Source organism: Thalassophryne amazonica, chromosome 15 (genome assembly GCF_902500255.1).
Source record: "Thalassophryne amazonica chromosome 15, fThaAma1.1, whole genome shotgun sequence".
Lineage (NCBI taxonomy): Eukaryota > Metazoa > Chordata > Actinopteri > Batrachoidiformes > Batrachoididae > Thalassophryne > Thalassophryne amazonica.
Genome location: NC_047117.1, coordinates 44,636,230 through 44,660,894, shown reverse-complemented (window position 1 = coordinate 44,660,894; position 24,665 = coordinate 44,636,230). Strand labels below are relative to the sequence as shown.

At 43.0% G+C, this 24,665-nt stretch overlaps 1 protein-coding gene across 1 annotated transcript; it reads left to right on the top strand.

Moving 5' to 3' along the window:
* The first annotated feature begins 260 nt into the window (after positions 1-260).
* LOC117526139 (basement membrane-specific heparan sulfate proteoglycan core protein-like) lies at positions 261-24,003 on the top strand. The gene is made up of 8 exons (XM_034188166.1): positions 261-346; positions 769-915; positions 995-1,129; positions 18,996-19,168; positions 22,451-22,637; positions 22,716-22,895; positions 22,982-23,248; positions 23,338-24,003. The coding sequence occupies exons 1-8, from the start codon at positions 298-300 to the stop codon at positions 23,340-23,342; spliced, it is 1,143 nt and encodes a 380-aa protein (XP_034044057.1). The 5' UTR covers positions 261-297; the 3' UTR covers positions 23,343-24,003.
* The last annotated feature ends 662 nt before the right edge of the window (positions 24,004-24,665 follow it).

The window sequence follows — 24,665 nt, the reverse complement described above, 5'->3', positions numbered from 1 at the left end:
CCCAGAGATGTTCAGTTGGATTCAGGTCTGGGCTCTGGCTGGGCCACTCAAGGACATTCACAAAGTTGTCCTGAAGCCACTCCTTTGATATCTTTAAAAGAAAAACTCTCTCTTTTTTATTTACCGATTACAACACCACCACCATGTAAACACACATTTCACGACTGGAGGCTGTGGGATGATGCTGAGTGGGGCCCGGGGAGTGTGTGAGGGGTTAAATATTCAGAGAACTCATGGGACAGACAAACAGACAGACGGACATTCACAGAGGGACAGTGGGGTCGTTCTGTATTCACCATGGAATTACCGTCAGTGGTTCTGATCCTGAGTTGTCTCTTGTGTTCAGGTAATAAACCAGATTTAATTATTTTCTATAATATCATTAAGTAACATCTGCTACAGTCATGTGGGTTGAGCTGACACGTGTTATTCAGGCTGTGATTTTCTTTCTTTTACTGAACAACAGTTAGCAAAGAAAATATTCTGGACAATGAACTTAAAAAAAAAAAATCCAAGTGACAAGATTTCAAGAAGCCTTGTGGGGTGTTTTTTTTTTTTTTTTTTTTTTTTTTTTGGCACTTTTACATTTGTACTTAATTTTTGTTCTTTTTCCCCTGAAGTCCTCAGTTTTGTTCGTTGTTTGTTTACTCAGATTGTTTGTTTTGTGGTGTCACTGACACAAACCTGATTAAAGGTTCACTGAGTTGTATAGTTATACGTGCCTGTCTGCGTGCGTGCATGCGTGTGTGTGTCATCGTCTCTCTGCAGTGCACGGACAGGTTCCTGTCGTCTCAGTGGAGCCCCGAGTGGCCGGTGTCCGCCAAGGGGAGTCTGTCAGCTTCAGATGCACAGTGACCAGTGGGGCCTCGCCCGTCCAGCTGGAATGGAAGCGGGCCAACAACAAAGCATTACCAGGTCAAAACTGTTCTACTCATAAACCAAAAAATATTTTTGTGGCTGTCAAGTTTTCATGAACTCTGCTTTTTTCTTCTAGATAATGCAAAAATTGGTCCTGATGGTTCCATGCTGACTTTTGCTAACACCAAACCTGGAAACCATGGCCAGTACCAGTGCGTGGGAGCCAACTCTGCAGGCCGCGGCACTGCCACAGCCGTGCTGAATGTCAGATGTGAGCTTGTCTTTACAGTTCTCAGTTAATGTGCACACCAACACACTCAGAGTGCGTACATCTACTCAGATAATTATTATCTCTGCCAACCACAGCTGTGGTGCCGGGGTGCCACAGCACCCGCTGGTGGAAAATCTGACATCACAGCACCCCGGCCAAATGCCAAAAATATAATAATAAATTAATAAATATAACAAAACATTTAAAATGTTTCCTTCTTGTACTTGCACAAAATTTCATGTTTGGTGAAGTTTTTATAAAAAATAAGCACCGGGGAAGGCAGGGGCTTGTTCTTCCTGAAATCCACCACCATCTCCTTCGTCTTTGCCACAATCAGATGTAGGTGATTCTCCCCACACCACCTCACATACTGGTCAACCAGGTCTCTGTACTCATCCTCCTGACCATTTTCCACACACCCAACTGTGTTACTGATGAGATGTTTAGACACACAGCTCTGAAGCCTCACGAACTGTGGTCTGCCCACCAGATAGTCCGTGATCCATGTGACCAGGGGAGCATCCATTTGCATTTTCTCCAGTTTCGCCTTCAGCAATCTAGGCTGGATGGTGTTAAAAGCACTGGGAAAAAAAAAAAAATCAAAGAACATGACGTGGGCTGTGGTGTTGGGTCTGTCCAGGGTGGAGTAACCCTTCTGCAGCAGATGCATCATCCATGTCTAGATGGGGCTGATATACAAACTGCAGGGGGTCTTATGTTGAGCACACCAGTGATCTAAGGTGTGCCAGGACCAGTCTCTCCATCACCTTCATAATGTGCTAATGGCCTGTAGTCATTAAGGGGCTTAGGCACTGGGACCAGGCAGGATGTTTTCCACAGCACTGGAACTCTCTGAAGGTGAAGGCTCAGGTTGAAGAGATGCTGGAGTGCTCCACAGAGCTGACATGAACATGCTTTCAGCACCTGAGGGGTGATACTGTCTGGTTCAACGGCTTTCCCCTGGTTGAACCTCTTCAGCTCTCTCATCACCTGGCTGGCTGTGATATGTAGTCCAGTCTAAGGCACTGAAGATGTTGCAGAATCTGTGGTAGGTGGAAAAGATGTAAAGAAGTGTCTGCTGCAGTAGTTGGTTGAGGACTGTGAGGGTTGTGAGAGAGGCCTGGGGTCATTACTCAGAGGAACAGACGGGGGGTCCTGGGGTGGGGTGGTTGAGCTGGAGTCAAACCTGTTGAAAAACTGGTTTAGCTCATTTTCTCAATGTACTGTATGTTTCCCACAACAGCACCCCCACCATTCCTCTGGAGGCCGATGATCTGTCTCATTGCACTCCACACATCCTTGGCCTTGATCCTCTCCAATTTCTCCTCCAGTTTCCTCCTGTATGCATCCTTGCTCTCCTTCAGTCTGTGTTTGAGTTCTCTTTGAACCCTCTTGAGTTCTGCTCAGTCCCCTGACCTAAAAACCCTCTTCTTTTCATTGAGAAGGGCCTTCAGGTCACTGGTAACTCAGGGATAGTTGTTAGGGTAACTACGGACCTCTTTGGTGGGAATGGAACCCAATGTATTTAGAGACACAGTCTATGATACCATCACTGTCATCCCCATGTGGTTCATACAATTCCAGTCAGTAGCTTCAAAGGCACCACACAGTGTCTCCATGGCGTCATGAGTCCGTGTCCTCACAGCGTTGGAGGACACGGACAACCTTACTGACACTGGTTGCTGCTGAACCACAGGCTTGTAGGATGGTGTGAGCAGGACTTGTGGTTTGACCTCCCTAACTATGGAAAGGCCATGGAGATGTATGCATTTTTAACATTTGCATACAGCAGATGTAATGTCTTATTTTCTCTTGTGGTGCATTTGACAAACTGATGGAATGTGGGGAGTGTTGAGGAGAGAGAGACATAGTTAAAATCACCTGCAATAGTTATGAAGGCTCCTGGCTGTTTTATTTGGAGATCTGCAGTTAGAGTGGATGACATCACACGCTGCTTCCGCGTTCCCGGATGGAGGAATATATACATTTATGGTGATAACACTGATGAATTCCCTTGGCAGATAATATGGATGAAGTCTGATGACAAACAGCTCGATATTTGGGCTGCAAACCCACTCTTTAACAAAAATATGTCCGCGGTGACACCACCTGGAGTTAACAAGCACAGATGTATCTCTGTACGCTCAAACTGTCTAGAATCCAGGGACAGGGATTATTTTTTTGAACAAACAACCAGCATATGTCATACAGAAAACCAACTCACACTGACCAATATCTGCTCTTCGGCTCAAACCACCCCCTTGAACACAAGCTCGGGGTGATCAGGGCACTTCAACACAGAGCCCTATTGGTGCCCACAACTGCAGAGGGAAGGGCTAAAGAACAACAACGTGTCCGGAAAGCCCTCACAGTATGTGGGTACCCACGATGGTCCCTGGACAAAGTGCAGAAGTGCCAGAGAACAAAGAGACCAGATAGACAGGAGACGGAGACAAGAAGAAGAGGAGTGTCTCTCCCTTATTTAGCAGGAGTATGGGAAAAACTACAGAGGATCTTCAGACAGCACAAAATCCCAGTTTACTTTAAACCGGTTAACACCTTGAGACAGAAATTAGTTCACCCTAAGGACATGATCCCTAGTTACAAACAGAGCAATGTAGTGTATTCTATCAGATGTCAGGAAAACTGTAACGAACACTACATAGGTGAAACGAAGCAACCTTTACACAAAAGGCTATACCAGCACCGGGCTGGTACTTATTGGCTTATGTGCTGCCCTGACCTACCGGAAGATTGGCAAGACGGCTGCCACCAAAACCACGACCCCTCACTTGTCCATCATGATTAATGAGTTGGGCAAGGCGATGCATTGTCAGACTACGTTAACCCTTGAACTCAGACGCAAATTGGATAACATCTTGGCGCAAATGCGCACCTTGCAGGAGAAGGTGAAGATTTCAGAGGCTGGGGAATTTTTCATAATTGGGATCTGGTTTGTTCATGTGAAGCTGGAAAAGTGTTTTTCACTGCTCAACCACAAACACGGCAGGCTTATCAGCCTCTCAAGGATAAAATGCCCATTGTTTTTCCTCCAGAAGAATTTCTACGGCCTTGGGAAGATTGGCTGCCTCCTTATCTCTCTAACTCCAGTACACAAGGACAGACAGTTTCACACATGGACAAAGACTGAAGCATGCTCCACGTTCCCTTCTACCTCCCCTCCTGCTCCCCATCACACACCCCATCCCGGCCACCACTCAAGCCACCCCTTGTCCCCTCTGGGGGCTGTGCGGTTTTAGCTGCGGCAAGTCCCCGTTCTCCCCAAGCTAGTGGCAGCGTGACAAGTGTTGCAGCGGCTACCACACACCCACATTGGGCCTCATGTATTAAAGTTGCGTACGGCGATATTTGAGCGTATATGGGGTGTACGCCAAAACGGCTGCACTACTTGGCATTTATCAACGTGGTCGTTGGCGTACGCTGCGCTGAAAATATACACCAGGTCGAGAGGTGGTGAACCAGCGCTGGAATCCACATAAAAATGAAGATGATCAACATGATAAACAGTGCCATTATACAAATCAATGCATATGTTACATAAATAACACTTTCCTGATTATACTACATAATAATTAACACAAATCCCGCTTTTGCGGGATTGTTATGGAGCACGATCCGTGGCTACAGTGCTGACAGCAAAGAAAGCGCTGCTCGCCTTTTTCTCCAGACGAGCCTGGAGCCAGAGCAGCGCTGAGCTTAACTTTATGTGGTGTGATCGTTTTAATCAATCAATCAATGAATTTTATTTATATAGCGCCAAATCACAACAAACAGTTGCCCCAAGGCACTTTATATTGTGGGAAGGAAAAACTCCCTTTTAACAGGAAGAAACCTCCAGCAGAACCAGGCTCAGGGAGGGGCAGTCTTCTGCTGGGACTGGTTGGGGCTGAGGGAGAGAACCAGGAAAAAGACATGCTGTGGAGGGGAGCAGAGATCAATCACTAATGATTAAATGCAGAGTGGTGCATACAGAGCAAAAAGAGAAAGAAACAGTGCATCATGGGAACCCCCCAGCAGTCTACTTTGGATGGAGCAGCTCTCATTTCTAGAAATCTGGCCAATTTTCTTAAATCCTCCAAACCGTGACTATCCAGGGTTGGGACCAGGAAGCAGAGTTGTAGTCTTACACACCTCTCTGCAGCTTCTCTCCCCCTGCCATCCCCTCATTACCCCATCCCCGTAGAGACGGTGCAGCTCCCAGACCACCAATAACCAGCAAAAATCTATTTAAGCATAAAAATTCAAAAAGAAAAAATAATATAGCACCTTCAACTGCACCACAGACTAAAACAGTTAAATGTGGTCTATTAATCAATCAATCAATCAACTTTTTTCTTATATAGCGCCAAATCACAACAAACAGTTGCCCCAAGGCGCTCCATATTGTAAGGCAAGGCCATACAATAATTATGAAAAACCCCAACGGTCAAAACGACCCCCTATGAGCAAGCACCTGGCAACAGTGGGAAGGAAAAACTCCCTTTTAACAGGAAGAAACCTCCAGCAGAACCAGGCTCAGGGAGGGGCAGTCTTCTGCTGAGACTGGTTGGGGCTGAGGGAAAAAACCAGGAAAAAGACATGCCGTGAAGGGGGGCAGAGATCGATCACTAATGATTAAATGCAGAGTGATGCATACGGAGCAAAAAGAGAAAGAAACAGTGCATCATGGGAACCCCCCCACAATCTACGTCTAAAGCAGCATAACCAAGGGATGGTCCAGGGTCACCCGATCCAGCCCTAACCATAAGCCTTAGCGAAAAGGAAAGTTTTAAGCCTAATCTTAAAAGTAGAGAGGGTATCTGTCTCCCTGATCTGAATTGGGAGCTGGTTCCACAGGAGAGGAGCCTGAAAGCTGAAGGCTCTGCCTCCCATTCTACTCTTACAAACCCTAGGAACTACAAGTAAGCCCGCAGTCTGAGAGCGAAGCGCTCTAATGGGGTAATATGGTACTACGAGGTCCCTAAGATAAGATGGGACCTGATTATTCAAAACCTTATAAGTAAGAAGAAGAATTTTAAATTCTATTCTAGAATTAACAGGAAGCCAATGAAGAGAGGCCAACACGGGTGAGATATGCTCTCTCCTGCTAGTCCCCGTCAGTACTCTAGCTGCAGCATTCTGAACCAACTGAAGGCTTTTTAGGGAACTTTTAGGACAACCTGATAATAATGAATTACAATAGTCCAGCCTAGAGGAAATAAATGCATGAATTAGTTTTTCAGCATCACTCTGAGACAAGACCTTTCTGATTTTAGAGATATTGCGTAAATGCAAAAAGGCAGTCCTACATATTTGTTTAATATGCGCTTTGAATGACATATCCTGATCAAAAATGACTCCAAGATTTCTCACAGTATTACTAGAGATCAGGGAAATGCCATCCAGAGTAACGATCTGGTTAGACACCATGCTTCTAAGATTTGTGGGGCCAAGTACAATAACTTCAGTTTTATCTGAGTTTAAAAGCAGGAAATTAGAGGTCATCCATGTCTTTATGTCTGTAAGACAATCCTGCAGTTTAGCTAATTGGTGTGTATCCTCTGGCTTCATGGATAGATAAAGCTGGGTATCATCTGCGTAACAATGAAAATTTAAGCAATACCGTCTAATAATATTGCCTAAGGGAAGCATGTATAAAGTGAATAAAATTGGTCCTAGCACAGAACCTTGTGGAACTCCATAATTAACTTTAGTCTGTGAAGAAGATTCCCCATTTACATGAACAAACTGTAATCTATTAGACAAATATGATTCAAACCACCGCAGCGCAGTGCCTTTAATACCTATGACATGCTCTAATCTCTGTAATAAAATTTTATGGTCAACAGTATCAAAAGCAGCACTGAGGTCCAACAGAACAAGCACAGAGATAAGTCCACTGTCCGAAGCCATAAGAAGATCATTTGTAACCTTCACTAATGCTGTTTCTGTACTATGATGAATTCTAAAACCTGACTGAAACTCTTCAAATAGACCATTCCTCTGCAGGTGATCAGTTAGCTGTTTTACAACTACCCTCTCAAGAATCTTTGAGAGAAAAGGAAGGTTGGAAATTGGCCTATAATTAGCTAAGATAGCTGGGTCAAGTGATGGCTTTTTAAGTAATGGTTTAATTACTGCCACCTTAAAGGCCTGTGGTACATAACCAACTAACAAAGATAGATTGATCATATTTAAGATTGAAGCATTAAATAATGGTAGGACTTCCTTGAGCAGCCTGGCAGGAATGGGGTCCAATAAACATGCCGATGGTTTGGACGAAGCAACCAATGAAAATAACTCAGACAGGACAACCGGAGGGAAAGAGTCTAACCAAATACTGGCATCACTGAAAGCAGCCAAAGATAACGATACATCTTTGGGATGGTTATGAGTAATTTTTTCTCTAATAGTCAAAATTTTGTTAGCAAAGAAAGTCATGAAGTCATTACTAGTTAAAGTTAATGGAATACTCAGCTCAATAGAGCTCTGACTCTTTGTCAGCCTAGCTACAGTGCTGAAAAGAAACCTGAGGTTATTTTTATTTTCTTCAATTAGTGATGAGTAGAAAGATGTCCTAGCTTTACGGAGGGCTTTTTTATAGAGCAACAAACTCTTTTTCCAGGCTAAGTGAAGATCTTCTAAGTTAGTGAGACGCCATTTCCTCTCCAACTTACGGGTTATCTGCTTTAAGCTACGAGTTTGTGAGTTATACCACGGAGTCAGACACTTCTGATTTAAAGCTCTCTTTTTCAGAGGAGCTACAGCATCCAAAGTTGTCTTCAAAGAGGATGTAAAACTATTGACGAGATACTCTAACTCCCTTACAGAGTTTAGGTAGCTACTCTGCTCTGTGTTGGTATATGACATTAGAGAACATAACGAAGGAATCATATCCTTAAACCTAGTTACAGCGCTTTTTGAAAGACTTCTAGTGTAATGAAACTTATTCCCCACTGCAGGGTAGTCCATCAGGGTAAATGTAAATGTTATTAAAAAATGATCAGACAGAAGGGAGTTTTCAGGGAATACTGTTAAATCTTCTATTTCCATACCATAAGTCAGAACAAGATCTAAGATATGATTAAAGTGGTGGGTGGACTCATTTACTTTTTGAGCAAAGCCGATAGAGTCTAATAATAGATTAAATGCAGTGTTGAGGCTGTCATTCTCAGCATCTGTGTGGATATTAAAATCGCCCACTATAATTATCTTATCTGAGCTAAGCACTAAGTCAGACAAAAGGTCTGAAAATTCACAGAGAAACTCACAGTAACGACCAGGTGGACGATAGATAATAACAAATAAAACTGGTTTTTGGGACTTCCAATTTGGATGGACAAGACTAAGAGACAAGCTTTCAAATGAATTAAAGCTCTGTCTAGGTTTTTGATTAATTAATAAGCTGGAATGGAAGATTGCTGCTAATCCTCCGCCCCGGCCCGTGCTACAAGCATTCTGACAGTTAGTGTGACTCGGGGGTGTTGACTCATTTAAACTAACATATTCATCCTGCTGTAACCAGGTTTCTGTTAGGCAGAATAAATCAATACGTTGATCAATTATTATATCATTTACCAACAGGGACTTAGAAGAGAGAGACCTAATGTTTAATAGACCACATTTAACTGTTTTAGTCTGTGGTGCAATTGAAGGTGCTATATTATTTTTTCTTTTTGAATTTTTATGCTTAAATAGATTTTTGCTGGTTATTGGTGGTCTGGGAGCAGGCACCGTCTCCACGGGGATGGGGCAATGAGGGGACGGCAGGGGGAGAGAAGCCGCAGAGAGGTGTATAAGACCACAGCTCTGCCTCCTGGTCCCAACGCTGGACAGTCACAGTTTGGAGGATCCAAGAAAATTGGCCAGATTTCTAGAAATGAGAACTGCTCCATCTAAAGTGGGATGGATGCCGTCTCTCCTAACAAGACCAGGTTTTCCCCAGAAGCTTTGCCAATTATCAATGAAGCCCACCTCATTTTTTGGACACCATTCAGACAGACAGCAATTCAGGGAGAACATGCGGCTAAACATGTCACTCCCGGTCCGATTGGGGAGGGGCCCAGAGAAAACAACAGAGTCCGACATTGTTTTTGCAAAGTTACACACCGATTTAATGTTAATTTTAGTGACCTCCGATTGGCGTAACCGAGTGTCATTACTGCCGACGTGAATTACAATCTTACCAAATTTACGCTTAGCCTTAGCCAGCAATTTCAAATGTCCTTCGATGTCGCCTGCTCTGGCCCCCGGAAGACAATTGACAATGGTTGCTGGTGTCGCTAACTTCATATTTCTCAAAACAGAGTCGCCAATAACCAGAGTTTGATCCTCGGCGAGTGTATCGTCGAGTGGGGAAAAACGGTTAGAGATGTGAACGGGTTGACGGTGTACACGGGGCTTCTGTTTAGGGCTACGCTTCCTCCTCACAGTCACCCAGTCAGCCTGCTTTCCCGACTGCCCGGGATCTGCCAGGGGGGAACTAGCGGCATTAGGTCTCTCTCTTCTAAGTCCCTGTTAGTAAATGATATAATAATTGATCAACATATTGATTTATTCTGCCTTACAGAAACCTGGTTACAGCAGGATGAATATGTTAGTTTAAATGAGTCAACACTCCCGAGTCACACTAACTGCCAGAATGCTCGTAGCACGGGCCGAGGTGGAGGATTAGCAGCAATCTTCCATTCCAGCTTATTAATTAATCAAAAACCCAGACAGAGCTTTAATTCATTTGAAAGCTTGACTCTTAGTCTTGTCCATCTAAATTGGAAGTCCCAAAAACCAGTTTTATTTGTTATTATCTATCGTCCACCTGGTCGTTACTGTGAGTTTCTCTGTGAATTTTCAGACCTTTTGTCTGACTTAGTGCTTAGCTCAGATAAGATAATTATAGTGGGCGATTTTAACATCCACACAGATGCTGAGAATGACAGCCTCAACACTGCATTTAATCTATTATTAGACTCAATTGGCTTTGCTCAAAATGTAAATGAGTCCACCCACCACTTTAATCATATCTTAGATCTTGTTCTGACTTATGGTATGGAAATTGAAGACTTAACAGTATTCCCTGAAAACTCCCTTCTGTCTGATCATTTCTTAATAACATTTACATTTACTCTGATGGACTACCCAGCAGTGGGGAATAAGTTTCATTACACTAGAAGTCTTTCAGAAAGCACTGTAACTAGGTTTAAGGATATGATTCCTTCTTTATGTTCTCTAATGCCATATACCAACACAGTGCAGAGTAGCTACCTAAACTCTGTAAGTGAGATAGAGTATCTCGTCAATAGTTTTACATCCTCATTGAAGACAACTTTGGATGCTGTAGCTCCTCTGAAAAAGAGAGCTTTAAATCAGAAGTGCCTGACTCCATGGTATAACTCACAAACGCGTAGCTTAAAGCAGATAACCCGTAAGTTGGAGAGGAAATGGCGTCTCACTGATTTAGAAGATCTTCACTTAGCCTGGAAAAAGAGTCTGTTGCTCTATAAAAAAAGCCCTCCATAAAGCTAGGACATCTTTCTACTCATCACTAATTGAAGAAAATAAGAACAACCCCAGGTTTCTTTTCAGCACTGTAGCCAGGCTGACAAAGAGTCAGAGCTCTATTGAGCTGAGTATTCCATTAACTTTAACTAGTAATGACTTCATGACTTTCTTTGCTAACAAAATTTTAACTATTAGAGAAAAAATTACTCATAACTGTTATATGGCTGGGGGGGCCTGGCTGCCTTTTTGTTTCTGTCCTTTGTTTCTCCTTCCAGGTGGCTTGCATTTGGGACTGAGTGGCTGTGTTGCTGAGGTTATCAGGACCTCATCCTGATCACCTGCGGCTCGTCAGGACTCACAGCTGAGGTGCATCTATATGGATTGGAACATGGTGGCATTTAAGACTGGAGTATACAGTGTGTATTTGCCAGAGACTCGACCTTGTGACCAGACGGGTGAGATCGTCATCTCGGGAGCCATCTCATCATCAGTGGATGCAGAGAACGTCCAGGGTTTGATGCACGGTCTGTGAAAGAGGAGGGGGTGAGGTCTCACGCTTGTCAGCACACTTCCTGAGGTACGTTAGATTTTGTGACTAACATTTATACAGTCAGTAAATGTGGTGTCCCTCACACCTTTATTATATTGAGCTGTATGTTAGTCATGTATCGGCTTCCACTGCAGTGGAGTTTTGTGAACTGGATGTTCCATGCCTGCAGGTTGGGAAGCTGATTAGTAATCAAGCCAGGAAGTGTTTGCTGTTTGTACACCTTTAAGTGTTCTCTCTGTGTGTAGAGTGTGGACTCACATAATGGTTCCTTCTTTCACAGACTCGGTTTGTTGCGGCCACCTCGGGGGTGTCGGCGGGGTCCTTGGGTCCGAACAGCTTCTGGCTCCGGACCGTTAGCGCTGCTGGGAGCGCACCACGCCAGACCGCACTTTCTTTTGTTGTTTTTGTATCACTGTTATGTATTAAATTCAGTTAGCCTTTGTACCGTGCTCTGCTTATTTCATACTGGGTCCTACAAACGCTGGTCGGTTCTCCGAGCTGCGTCCGACACATAACACATAACCATCCCAAAGACGTATCGTTATCTTTGGCTGCTCTCAGTGATGCCGGTATTTGGTTAGACTCTTTTTCTCCGATTGTCCTGTCTGAGTTATTTTCATTAGTTACTTCATCCAAACCATCAGCATGTTTATTAGACCCCATTCCTACCAGGCTGCTCAAGGAAGCCCTACCATTATTTAATGCTTTGATCTTAAATATGATCAATCTATCTTTGTTAGTTAGCTATGTACCACAGGCTTTTAAGGTGGCAGTAATTAAACCATTACTTAAAAAGCCATCATTTGACCCAGCTATCTTAGCTAATTATAGGCCAATCTCCAACCTTCCTTTTCTCTCAAAAATTCTTGAAAGGGTAGTTGTAAAACAGCTAACTGATCATCTGCAGAGGAATGGTCTATTTGAAGAATTTCAGTCAGGTTTTAGAATTCATCATAGTACAGAAACAGCATTAGTGAAGGTTGCAAATGATCTTCTTATGGCCTCGGACAGTGGACTCATCTCTGTGCTTGTTCTGTTAGACCTCAGTGCTGCTTTTGATACTGTTGACCATAAAATTTTATTACAGAGATTAGAGCATGCCATAGGTATTAAAGGCACTGCGCTGCGGTGGTTTGAATCATATTTGTCTAATAGATTACAATTTGTTCATGTAAATGGGGAATATTCTTCACAGACTAAAGTTAATTATGGAGTTCCACAAGGTTCTGTGCTAGGACCAATTTTATTCACTTTATACATGCTTCCCTTGGGCAGTATTATTAGACGGTATTGCTTAAATTTTCATTGTTACGCAGATTATACCCAGCTTTATCTATCCATGAAGCCAGAGGACACACACCAATTAGCTAAACTGCAGGATTGTCTTACAGACATAAAGACATGGATGACCTCTAATTTCCTGCTTTTAAACTCAGATAAAACTGAAGTTATTGTACTTGGCCCCACAAATCTTAGAAACATGGTGTCTAACCAGATCCTTACTCTGGATGGCATTACCCTGACCTCTAGTAATACTGTGAGAAATCTTGGAGTCATTTTTGATCAGGATATGTCATTCAAAGCGCATATTAAACAAATATGTAGGACTGCTTTTTTGTATTTACGCAATATCTCTAAAATTAGAAAGGTCTTGTCTCAGAGTGATGCTGAAAAACTAATTCATGCATTTATTTCCTCTAGGCTGGACTATTGTAATTCATTATTATCAGGTTGTCCTAAAAGTTCCCTAAAAAGCCTTCAGTTAATTCAAAATGCTGCAGCTAGAGTACTAACGGGGACTAGAAGGAGAGAGCATATCTCACCCATATTGGCCTCTCTTCATTGGCTTCCTGTTAATTCTAGAATAGAATTTAAAATTCTTCTTCTTACTTATAAGGTTTTGAATAATCAGGTCCCATCTTATCTTAGGGACCTCGTAGTACCATATCACCCCAATAGAGCGCTTTGCTCTCCGACTGCAGGCTTACTTGTAGTTCCTAGGGTTTGTAAGAGTAGAATGGGAGGCAGAGCCTTCAGCTTTCAGGCTCCTCTCCTGTGGAACCAGCTCCCAATTCAGATCAGGGAGACGGACACCCTCTCTACTTTTAAGATTAGGCTTAAAACTTTCCTTTTTGCTAAAGCTTATAGTTAGGGCTGGATCAGGTGACCCTGAACCATCCCTTAGTTATGCTGCTATAGACGTAGACTGCTGGGGGGTTCCCATGATGCACTGTTTCTTTCTCTTTTTGCTCTGTATGCACCACTCTGCATTTAATCATTAGTGATCGATCTCTGCTCCCCTCCACAGCATGTCTTTTTCCTGGTTCTCTCCCTCAGCCCCAACCAGTCCCAGCAGAAGACTGCCCCTCCCTGAGCCTGGTTCTGCTGGAGGTTTCTTCCTGTTAAAAGGGAGTTTTTCCTTCCCACTGTAGCCAAGTGCTTGCTCACAGGGGGTCGTTTTGACCGTTGGGGTTTTACATAATTATTGTATGGCCTTGCCTTACAATATAAAGCACCTTGGGGCAACTGTTTGTTGTGATTTGGTGCTATATAAAAAAAAAATTGATTGATTGATTGATTGTTTGGGAACTGAGGACACTAATTGTTGAAGCTTTGTAGGTGGAATTCTTTCCCATTCTTGCTTGATGTACAGCTTCAGTTGTTCAACAGTCCGAGGTCTCCGTTGTCATATTTTGCGCTTCATAATGCACCACACATTTTCGATGGGTGACAGGTCTGATGACCTTCGACTTTGATGAACTTCAACTGCAGAGCCCAGCACAAGAATAATCTTGTTGTTAAGTTTGCAGATGATACAGCAGTGATCGGGCTCATTAGCCAAGGGGACGAGACAGCGTACAGGCGAGAAGTGGAGAACCTGACACGGTGGTGTGGAGACAACAACATCATCCTCAACACCCAGAAGACCAAGGAGATAGTTGTTGACTTCCGCAGGTCAGCCCCCACCATCCCCTCCCCCCTCTGCATCAACAGAGCAGCGGTGGAGATCGTTTCCTCCATCAGGTATCTTGGAATCCACCTCTCCAACACTCTCACCTGGCACACCAACACCACGGCTGTCATCAAGAAAGCCCACCAACGTCTCAATTTTTTGAGGAAATTGGGAAGGGCCAGACTGAACACCAAGGTCCTCAGGGCCTTCTACAGCTGTGCAGTGGAGAGTGTCCTTTCCTGCTGCCTCCCTGTGTGGTATGGTGGCTGCACGGTGGCGGCTTAGCACCCATTGGGGACATCTACATCTCCAGATGTAGAGACAAAGCCACCTGCATCCTCCGAGACTCCACCCACCCTGCGCACAGTCTGTTCACACCCCTTCCCTCTGGAAGGAGGCTATGTAGCATCCGGGCAAAAACGTCCAGACTGAAAAACAGCTTCTACCCGAATGCTGTCAGACTGTTGAACAGTTCAACATCCACCACCAAACTGTGAACATTGCACTACATGCACATTGTCACCTTCTTAATACTCTAACGCTGCTTCTGCTGCTGCCGACCATGTGCCCTGTATATATATTCTTTGGCCACAAGGGTGCGCATATTGTACATTGCAAAAGTTTATATTGCAAACGTTTATACATTAGGTTAGGTTAAAAAAAAATTGTCCCAGTTAACTACACCAAGACCTGGAGAAACCGCATTTTGTTCTGCCTGTAAGGGTCGAGTGACAATAAAAGTGAGTCTGAGTCTGAGTATGGCTTTCGCGTTGCATGGTAGAGTTTTAACTTGCACTTGTAGATGTAGCGACAAACTCTGTTAACTGACAATGGTTTTCTGAAGTGTTCCTGAGCCCACGTGGTAAGAGCCGTTACACAATGATGTTGGTTTTTAATGCAGTGCGGTCTGAGGGATCGAAGGTCATGGGCATTCAGTGTTGGTTTTCGGCCTTGCCGCTTACGTGTAGAAAGTTCACCAGATTCTCTGAATCTTCTGATTATATTATGAACTGTAGATGATGGAATCCCTAAATTCCTGGCAATTGAACATTGAGAAACGTTGTTAAGCTGTTGTACTATTTTTTCACACACTTGTTCACAAAGTGGTGATCCTCGCCCCATCTTTGCTTGTGAATGGCTGAGACTTTTGGGGATGCTCTTTTTATACCAAATCATGACACTCACAATTAGTGTCCTCAGTTCCCAAAGGCTTATTGAGTGTTGTTAGAAGGAAAGGTGATGTTTCACAGTGGTAAACATAATGGCCTAAGTCATGACTTAGGCCATTATTTTAGGAAGGTGACGAAATTTCCATGAAGGAAAATACCACAATACTGTGTGGATTTAAGAGGAAGAAGGAACTTTATTGTCATTGTAAATACAAACAACAAAAGTTGTCCTCTGCATTTAACCCATCCTAATTACAGTTAGACACACAACAACCACAAAGAGCAGTGAGCAGCCGCAGGACGACCAACTCCAGATGTAGAGAAGCTGCGTTGGTCAGGGGCAGAGAAAGGAGCAGACACTAATCTGCATGTTTTGATTGTGGGGAGTAACTGGAGCACCTGGAGGAAACCCACACGGACACGGGGGAAAATATGCAAACTCCACACAAAAAGGGTGGGAAGCGATCCCATGACCTTCTTGCTGTGAGGCATCAGTGCAAACCATTATGCTACCCTGCTATGCCACTGTGCTGCCAGGGGCTGCGGGAAAAAGCTCTGGTTAAACCTGCAATGATAGCTTGACTAAAACACTTAAGAACATGAACAAAGTAACTTTGCTTGATCCACGAATATCACTCTTACTGAAAAAACAATGCTGGAGAAAACCTCTGAGAAACAGACATGAGGAGAGATCAGTTACCAAACTGTCAGGGGATACACACAGAGACGTGTTCAACATGGAAACAGAGGCAACATTTCAGTCAGGAGTGACGGGATGCTGCAGCTTATAAGGGCTGCTGTCAGTCACCACCCGAAGTGCTGAGGGATGCCAACCGAGGAATACCACAGTTTAATTTTGTTTCTTCATTTAATTATTGATGTACATATTGATCCTCATTTTGGCACGCTAAACTTTTTTTGTGAGCCTCCATGTTTACATTGAAGCATGCTACATTTCAGCTGTATAGGTCTGTTGTTGGGCAGCACAGTGGTTTAGTGGTTAGCACTGTTGCCTCACAGCAAGAAAGTCATAGGTTTGATTCTCACTCTGCACTGTAAATCCAAACAAGTTAGTAGAACTCAAAAATACTGAGATAATCAATTGCCACAGTATTTTTAGTTCATAAACTTAAAGTCAATTGTTCCCAGAACTTAAAAGATTTGATTATATGCTACTTGTAACTCATGTGAGTACGTCCCTTCAGCTGCTCCCTTGTTTGCACTCTGGGTCGCCATAGCAGATTCAGGGTGGATCTGCATGTTGAATTGGCACAGGTTTTACACACCGGATGCCCTGTGGCGGGGGTGGGGTTTGAACTGGGAACCTTCTGCACCAAAACCAAATGCACTAACCACTTGGCCAGAACCCCTGCTAAAGTGGTCACTAAGTCACTTCAAATATTTTCATATATAATTACTTACTTCTTTGAAGTTGTACTTTGAAGTTTTTCTTACTTAATATACAGTCCCTGTGTTTGCATGGGTTTCCTTTGGTCACCCCAGCTTCCTTCAAATCCAAAGACACCCAGGTTAGGTTCACTGGAAACTGTAAATTGTTCATAGGTGTGCATACGGGTGTGAATGTGTTTGTCTATATGTGGCCCTGCGACAGACTGGCGTCCTGTCCAAGGTGTACCCCGCCTCACGCCCTGTGACTGCTGTGATAGGCTCTAGCACCCTGTGACCCTTAAATAATTTCTAACATGGAAACATTTTTCCCTTGAAGGGTTTTGCATAATATGACCCACATTAAAAAGGCCTTCCCAGACACTGTAGACCCCTACAGTTTGTATATGGCCAGAACCAATCCACTGATGATTAGGGTTGGGTATCGGTTGGGTTTTATCCGATACCGGTGCCTACTCTGTATTTTTTAAACGATACCAGTGCTTAAATGGTTCTCGAACCGGTACTTTAAAAAAAATGAACTGCGCACACTTTTTCAAAAAAAAAAAAAAAAAAAACCTTTTATTCCTAAATAAAATTGAAACATAATATTAAGTTACTGTAAATCTTTAAACAATATAAATAAAACATATGATAATAATAAATAAATATAAAATAAAATGTCCATAATATCAAATAGAACAATAACCCGAACAATCACTTTAATATAAATATAACACAAATATGGAACAAAATATTATCAGTGATGTGCAACGCCAGACTAACAGGGCTGGGAGTGGGACTTTCTTCAATTTGCCCTGCAGCTCCTGCTGCTGAAGTGCTGGGCCGTGAAACATCGCGCAGTTTATCAAACACCGTGCATTGTTCAGCTTTCAAATAAACTCCGTGACTGGCCAGATGCTTCATCAAATTTGATGTGTTACCTCCCTTACATGCAATTGTTTTATGACATCTGTGGCACGTCGCAGAGTCGTTGCCCTTGGGTGTGAAATGAAGCCAAACTTTGGAGCGCTATCAGTTCTCATCAACTAATGCAGAGCTGACGTCACGCAGGTTGACGCCGGAACACCATGGTCAGTCGCCCCCTTTCGGCTCATGAAAAAAAAACGTCAGGCACCGAAATGAGGCACCGAAATTTTCATTCTTTTTCGGTCTTGTTACTACCATTTATGTCAGAACCGGTGCTCTATTGGCACCACGTTTCGGTACCCAACCCTACTGATGATGCAGTTAACACCACTATCCACACAGACCTCACTCACTTAGAGGGCATGGACACATATATCAGAGTGCTGTTCATTGACTACAGCTCAGCATTCAACACAGTTATCCTCCACAAACTCACAGATAAACTCCTCCCATTCTGAGTCGGACTGACACCCTCCCTCTGTAACTGGGTGCTAAATTTTCTAACAGGTAGACCCCAGTCAGTTAAAGTTCATAACTACACATCCAGCATAAGAACTGTGAGAATGGGGACACCACAAGGCTGTGTTCTGAGCCCCTTGCTCTACACACTCTTCATATATGACTGTGTACCCTGCCAGAACAACACCAGCATCATTAAATTTGTGGATGACACTACAGTCATAGGTGTGATCACTGGTGGGGACGAGACAGCATACAGAAGAGAGGTGGCAGATGCAGTAGCCTGGTGTCATGATAATAATCTTTACCTCAATGCAGACAAGACCAAAGAGATGGTTATTGGTCCAAGGAGGAGTGGGGAGCTGCACACCCCACTATACATTGATGAGACAGAGGTGGAGAGGGTGAAAACCTTAAAATTCCTCTGCACTCACATTAGTGATGATTTCACCTGGTCTTACAACACCCAACAGATAATCAAGAAGTCCCAACAGAGACTGTTCTTTCTGAGAAGACTTCTACAGGTGTAGAGAGGGTCCTCACCAGTGCCATCACACTCTGGTACAGTTGCACAGTCAGAGACAGGAAGGCTCTCCAGCATGTGATTAAGACCTCACAGTACATCTCTGGGGCAGCCATAACCTCTGAGCTGAACCCAACATTTCAAAAAACTTGATTTTGTAGTCATTTGATTTCATGTCAGTGTTCTTTTTCTTCTATGTGTCGTTTGAGCCGTATGTGTCTATTGTATAGCAACTGTTGATCAAGTATTAGTGCAAAAGGTCTTTGAGTAGAATGGAACCCTGACTGCCACAGTCTGTACATCTTTGAGCAAGGTGCTAAATCTCATTTACATGATCTTACAGTTAAGCTGCTGCCAGATGCATTAACTGTATTATGTCTGTGCATTCTGTCCCACAGATCCTCCTAAAGTGCGGGTTACACCAGAAGGGCCCCTGACAGTCAGGATGGGGGATGCTTTGTCAGTGGATTGTCGTGCCACAGGAAGGCCACACCCCACACTAATGTGGAAACGCCAAGGATCAAGCCTCCAGCTCGTTACTTTGTCAACACGTGATGCAAACACCATCCAGGTGACTGGCTGACATACATGTGTTCTTGTTTAACTACGTCAGGAGCCTCACTAATGTCATACATTCCTTACTTCCTACCTTTACCATTACGACTGCATTCCTAACCTCCACTCTAACCCAAAGACTGAGACTTAACCCTCAAACATTTCTGTGAAAAATAAATGAAAATTAAAAACAGGATGCAGTGTGTATTCTGAGAATACACATTGAACAAAAATACAAATGTCAGCAGTGCTTTTTGAAGCCTGTGTTGATTTTTGAGTGTTTTGATTCAGTTGCCCGGGCTACTATCTGGGACATCTTGAAAACTGTGGGGTTCCCATTAAGTTGTTAGACATCACAGTTGGCCTGCACACAGGAATTGTAATGTTGAGCAAAGCTGGGGCAGAATATCTCACATTTCTTCAGTGAGTCACTCTGTGTTCTGGCTCCTACACTGTTCAGTGCTTGTGTGGACTGGGTACTGGATGGGGTCGTGGAAACCAGTGGCTTCGGTACCTTTGTTGGTGAGGAAAATTTTGACTTCAAGGTGGATGCTGTGATCTCTAAAGGATGCCTTGATTAAGACACTAAGAATGCTGAGTGAGGAGTCTGGGTAGATGACGGGCCTTGATCAAGAATAAAATTTAGGCTTTCAATGACTTCCTGGACTTGGTCATCAAAAGTGTATCTGCATACAGTGAAAGTGTTCAAATGATTTGTAGAGACCTTCTCTTATCTCAGTACTGACTTTCATGTCTCTGGGTCCTTGGCCTTTGGGGGTGAGAGATGTCTGGGAAGATTTTATGGAGTCACGAGGTCACTAGACAGATGTTGGCGATGCCCATTTGTAGGAGAATGAAGATTCAAATCTTTTGGGTCCTGGGGCGGTCTATCTTGCTGTATGCTTACCACCAGCAACCTAAAGGCCCGGTCCCAGTGGGAAGAGAATTAATTGCGCATGAACTGAGTATACAAATTTCGGGCGTTCATTGTCGTCCGCAACAAAATTGGCCAAAAATGACAAATTACTCAGTATGAATTATGGATATATTAATAATGTATAGCAAATATATGACGAACAATCACGGATGTATGACACATGTACTAAGGAAACGGATGGGACACATTGCGATTATCATGGAAGTATTACAGATGTATTGAGAATGCATTGCGCACGTGTTGCAGAAACAGCAGTTGTATTGCACATGCGCGGCATCTGCAATGCGGTCATAAAAGAAGCGCACTCGGGCCTTTCGGCATCACTATTCACCAACACCACAGCCTCTGGAGCAATTGCTGGACTTGGACTAGTTGATTGGTATGTTGTTGGATGGCAGCAACTATCACACTGCGTCTTTGGGGATCCATAACTACATCTGTACGTCTCCACAGCTGGACTGGCAATGACTGGCAAGTATATTGAGTAAAGTAAACCCAAAGTACTATAGAAATGTGGTCTGCCACATTTCTATAGTACTTTGGGTTTACGTGAAGTGTTTGTTATGCATTCGCAAATTGTCCGCAAATCAGATGCAAAGCAGACGTAATACAAACGCTTTATTTGTGGCCAATCTGTATGCAGTCACTACAACTGATTTTAGTTTGTGATGTGGACATGATAGGCACACTATATATCCGTATTACACACTGTCCCAGTCCGCTGCCAAGCCGCAATATCCCATCAGTTGCGGATATCAGCGGATAACGGCAGATATACAGCGCATAGATTGAGTATGTATTGCGTATGTAAGGTGGATGTCATCCGCAACCAAAATTTTGTGCAACTCAAAAATCCTGGCAACGTAAAAACGTGCCTCTGTGGATAATTGCGGATGTGTGCGGATGTTGGCCGACTCATACAAACATGTTTCACGGATATTGCGGATGTTTAGCGAATATAAACCAATTTTGTGCACGTCATACGCAAATCTTCCTAAACGCCAGTGTAGTACAGCAGGTAACTGTAAGAATCGTTCAAATCTGGTTACAAGCACCAAAATTTGACTGTGTATACCTTTTGGTACATATTGTAGAAAAATAACTTTAGCCATTTGAGTTTTCAATAGGGAGCCAAGTAGGGGTCAATTGAAGAATTGTATAGGGTCAAAATTAAAAAAATATTCCAATCATATTGAAGGTGATACCACATTATGTATCTGATGACAGTGATTCCAAAAAGGTATAGTTTGGACTATCTGTGACTGAATGTTCTGGAGTTATGGGGTAAAAACAGCAAGAATGGTGACAAAGGTCAGTTTCAGTTTGTACAGGGGTCAAAAATTAAAGTTGCTCCAGTTTTGGTAAAACGTGGTGCAAATTATTGGTTGAACTAATAGGATTGACACATGGAATAGTTCTGAGTGTGTTGAATGTTTGGTCTCCAAAGTAAAGGTCAAACAATGTCGACATCCACTGGATTCTATGACATGTGACATGTTACCCATAACATGATAACTAAACATGACACATGGAGCAAACTATTCCATTTTAAAATTCTACTAACTCAATCAATAATTTACATCATGTTTTACCACAATTGGAGAAACTTTAACTTTTGACCCCTGTACAAACTGAAAGTGACCTTTGTCACTATGCTTGCTGTTTTTACCCCATAACTACAGAACATTCAGTCACAGATAGTCCAAGCTATACCTTTGTGGAATCTTTGTGATCAGACACATAATGTGGTATAGCTTTCAATATGATCGGAACATTTTTTTTGACCCCTATGCAGTTCTTCAATTGACCCCTACTTGCCCCCCAATTGAAAATTCAAATGGCTAATGTTATTTTTCTAAAATATGTACCAAAATGTATACACAGTCAAACTTTGGTGCTTGTAACCGGATTTGAAGGACTCCTCTGCAAATATTCTGTTATCTGCTGCACTAGTGGGACCGGGCCTTAACATGACAACTGGATGTCTTTGGTACTACTTCTTTTTGGAGGATCCTTGGTTCCTGTTGGAATGTCTTTATGTCCAACAAAGCGGAATCACTTGAGGTTTATCACTTACTTTGTGAAGAAACATGAGCTATGAGATGTTGGCCATGTGGCGGCAGATACCAGGCTACTTTCAGAAAGTGGGAATAGACAGATTGTGTGCCTGGGTGGCTGGCATCCAGAACCCAATATGGTTCCTTATTGTGGTGGATGTAGTGACAGATGGCACCAGTCAGAAGTGTATCTGCGTGGTGCCTGACCTGACTAAATATCCGTGCACACTCTGACTGTTAGATTTAAAGCGCATGCACAGATTCAAGTAAGAATAATCATCAGCATCTCCTCCTCTCGTATCAGTGGCCTACAGTACGTCCTGAGGACTCAGGAGTGTACATTTGCCAGGCTCAAAACAATGAAGGGGTGGCAGAGGTCAAAGTTGAGATCATGGTTATGGGTGGACCTGGTGCACCAGAGGCTTCAGTGAGCACAACTGAAATGACGGTAGTGGAAGGACACACTGTCACAATGGAGTGTCAAGCTACTGGTAAGTTATTTTTTTTTAATTGTTATGTTTGTCTCTTCTTCTCTGATGTCATCTCATTCATTGGTTCTTTCTTTCCAGGTTCACCCCCTCCAGCCATTACCTGGTCGAAGTTACGAGCACCGTTACCGTGGAGGCACACAGTTGTTGGTGGAGTTCTGACCCTTACTAACGTTGGCCGCCAGGACTCAGGACAGTACATCTGTAATGCAACCAACATACACGGCTACAGTGAGGCGTACACACAAATGGAAGTGGAGAGTGAGTGCACAAAGCGGATAATGAAGAGGCATCAAATTCTGTATCTAGGTCATGTTGACGTAATGGGATTTGTCTCCTTAATGCAGCGCCTCCATATGCCACCTGCCTGCCCGAGCAGGTGAGGCTCCGCCCTGGAGAGGGCCTGCACCTGCAGTGCCTGGCCCATGGATCACATCCCATTCGTTTCCAGTGGGCCAAGGTAGGAAGAGCAGGTCTTCCTCCAGGGGCCCAGACCACCAAGGATGGAAAGCTTGTGATTGCATATGTTAAAGTGAGTGACAGTGGCACCTACAAATGTGTGGCCACCAACCACATCGGCTCCAGTGAGGCTCTGGCCAGAGTCACCGTAAAAAGTGAGCCACTTTTAGATTTTATTTTCTTTACTATCATCTCCATTTTTCTCGCTAACATTCTATTTCCCCTTCTCTGCCTACTTTGACAGGTTAGACCAGGACACCCAGTGTGTGCCTCAGGACACGACCGCAATGGCATGACCCAACTGTACTTTCTACAAGTTATCAACATAGTGTTTAATATTGAGCCAACAGAGTAATTACATTTAACAGATTCATTAAGCTGAAAGTTATCAATGCTGCTGATAGTTATGGTGCTATTGTCCTTACTTATTTTTTTTTTTACTTTTGTGCTAAATTCTTACAGTTTCTGCTGTTGCAACTGCCTCAGCTACCTTGGGAAACTGTTAGTTGTTACTCAGTGTGAATTATGAGCCTTCAGTTGTCGTGGGAGTTGTTTCTTCAACTGGAATTCTTCTGCATCACAGTCTTCCTCCCTTCATGTCCACTGCTAGTTGTTTTCAGAAAAGAAACCAAATAAAAACCTAATAAAATTTAAAACCCTTTGTTATGCTATCAGATAATATGACTACAATAAAATAAGACATGAGTATACCACTCTTCCAGTGCTGTCGGTACTAATGCTTGAAAAATCTATAATTTTTTACAATCACATTGGCTGCACTAATCTCTTTCTGCGGTCAAAGTCTTCATCTGTCTGAAATTTCACTCTACCCATGACTTTTTGAGAAATCACATAGACAAACACACAGGGACGATAACATAACCTCAACCCAAGTTCATAGTTAATCATTAATACATTATTGTTAGACTTTGAAATATATTTGCAGAATTTTAAATCATTTAATTATAATTCATACTTTAAGAGTTAATCCACTAAATTGATTATTTAGCAACAGTAATATCCATCCTTCATCTATCTATCTATCTATCTATCTATCTATCTATCTATCTATCTATCTATCTATCTATCTATCTATCTATCTATCTATCTATCTATCTATCTATCTATCTATCTATCTATCTATCTATCTATCTATCTATCTATCTATCTATCTATCTATCTATCTATCTATCTATCTATCTATCTATCTATCTATCTATCTATCTATCTATCTATCTATCTATCTATCTATCTATCTATCTATATATATTTTTTTACAAACACAGTAACAACTGTCATGAATATTCTCGTTGACTAAATCTGGTTGATTAATTGGGGGTCACAGCTCTGATGACATCTTCTCACAGGATACATATGCATTTTGTTTTGATTTATATAATTATTTATGCACATATATTACTCTTCTCTGTGACAGATTGGCATCCTGTCCAGGATGTACCCTGCCTCGCACCCTGTGACTGCTGGGATAGGCTCTATCCCCACCGTGAGTAAGCGGGTATAGAAAATGAATTAGCAGACCAAACTCAGAAGAATGACCCACTGCTTAGGCCA

Coding starts and splice junctions, on each gene's coding strand:
- LOC117526139 (XM_034188166.1), top strand. CDS start 298: ATGGAATTACCGTCAGTGGTTCTGATCCTGAGTTGTCTCTTGTGTTCA. Junction 916..994: donor CAACAACAAAGCATTACCAG/GTCAAAACTGTT, acceptor TTTTTCTTCTAG/ATAATGCAAAAATTGGTCCT. Junction 22,638..22,715: donor AATGGAGTGTCAAGCTACTG/GTAAGTTATTTT, acceptor CTTTCTTTCCAG/GTTCACCCCCTCCAGCCATT.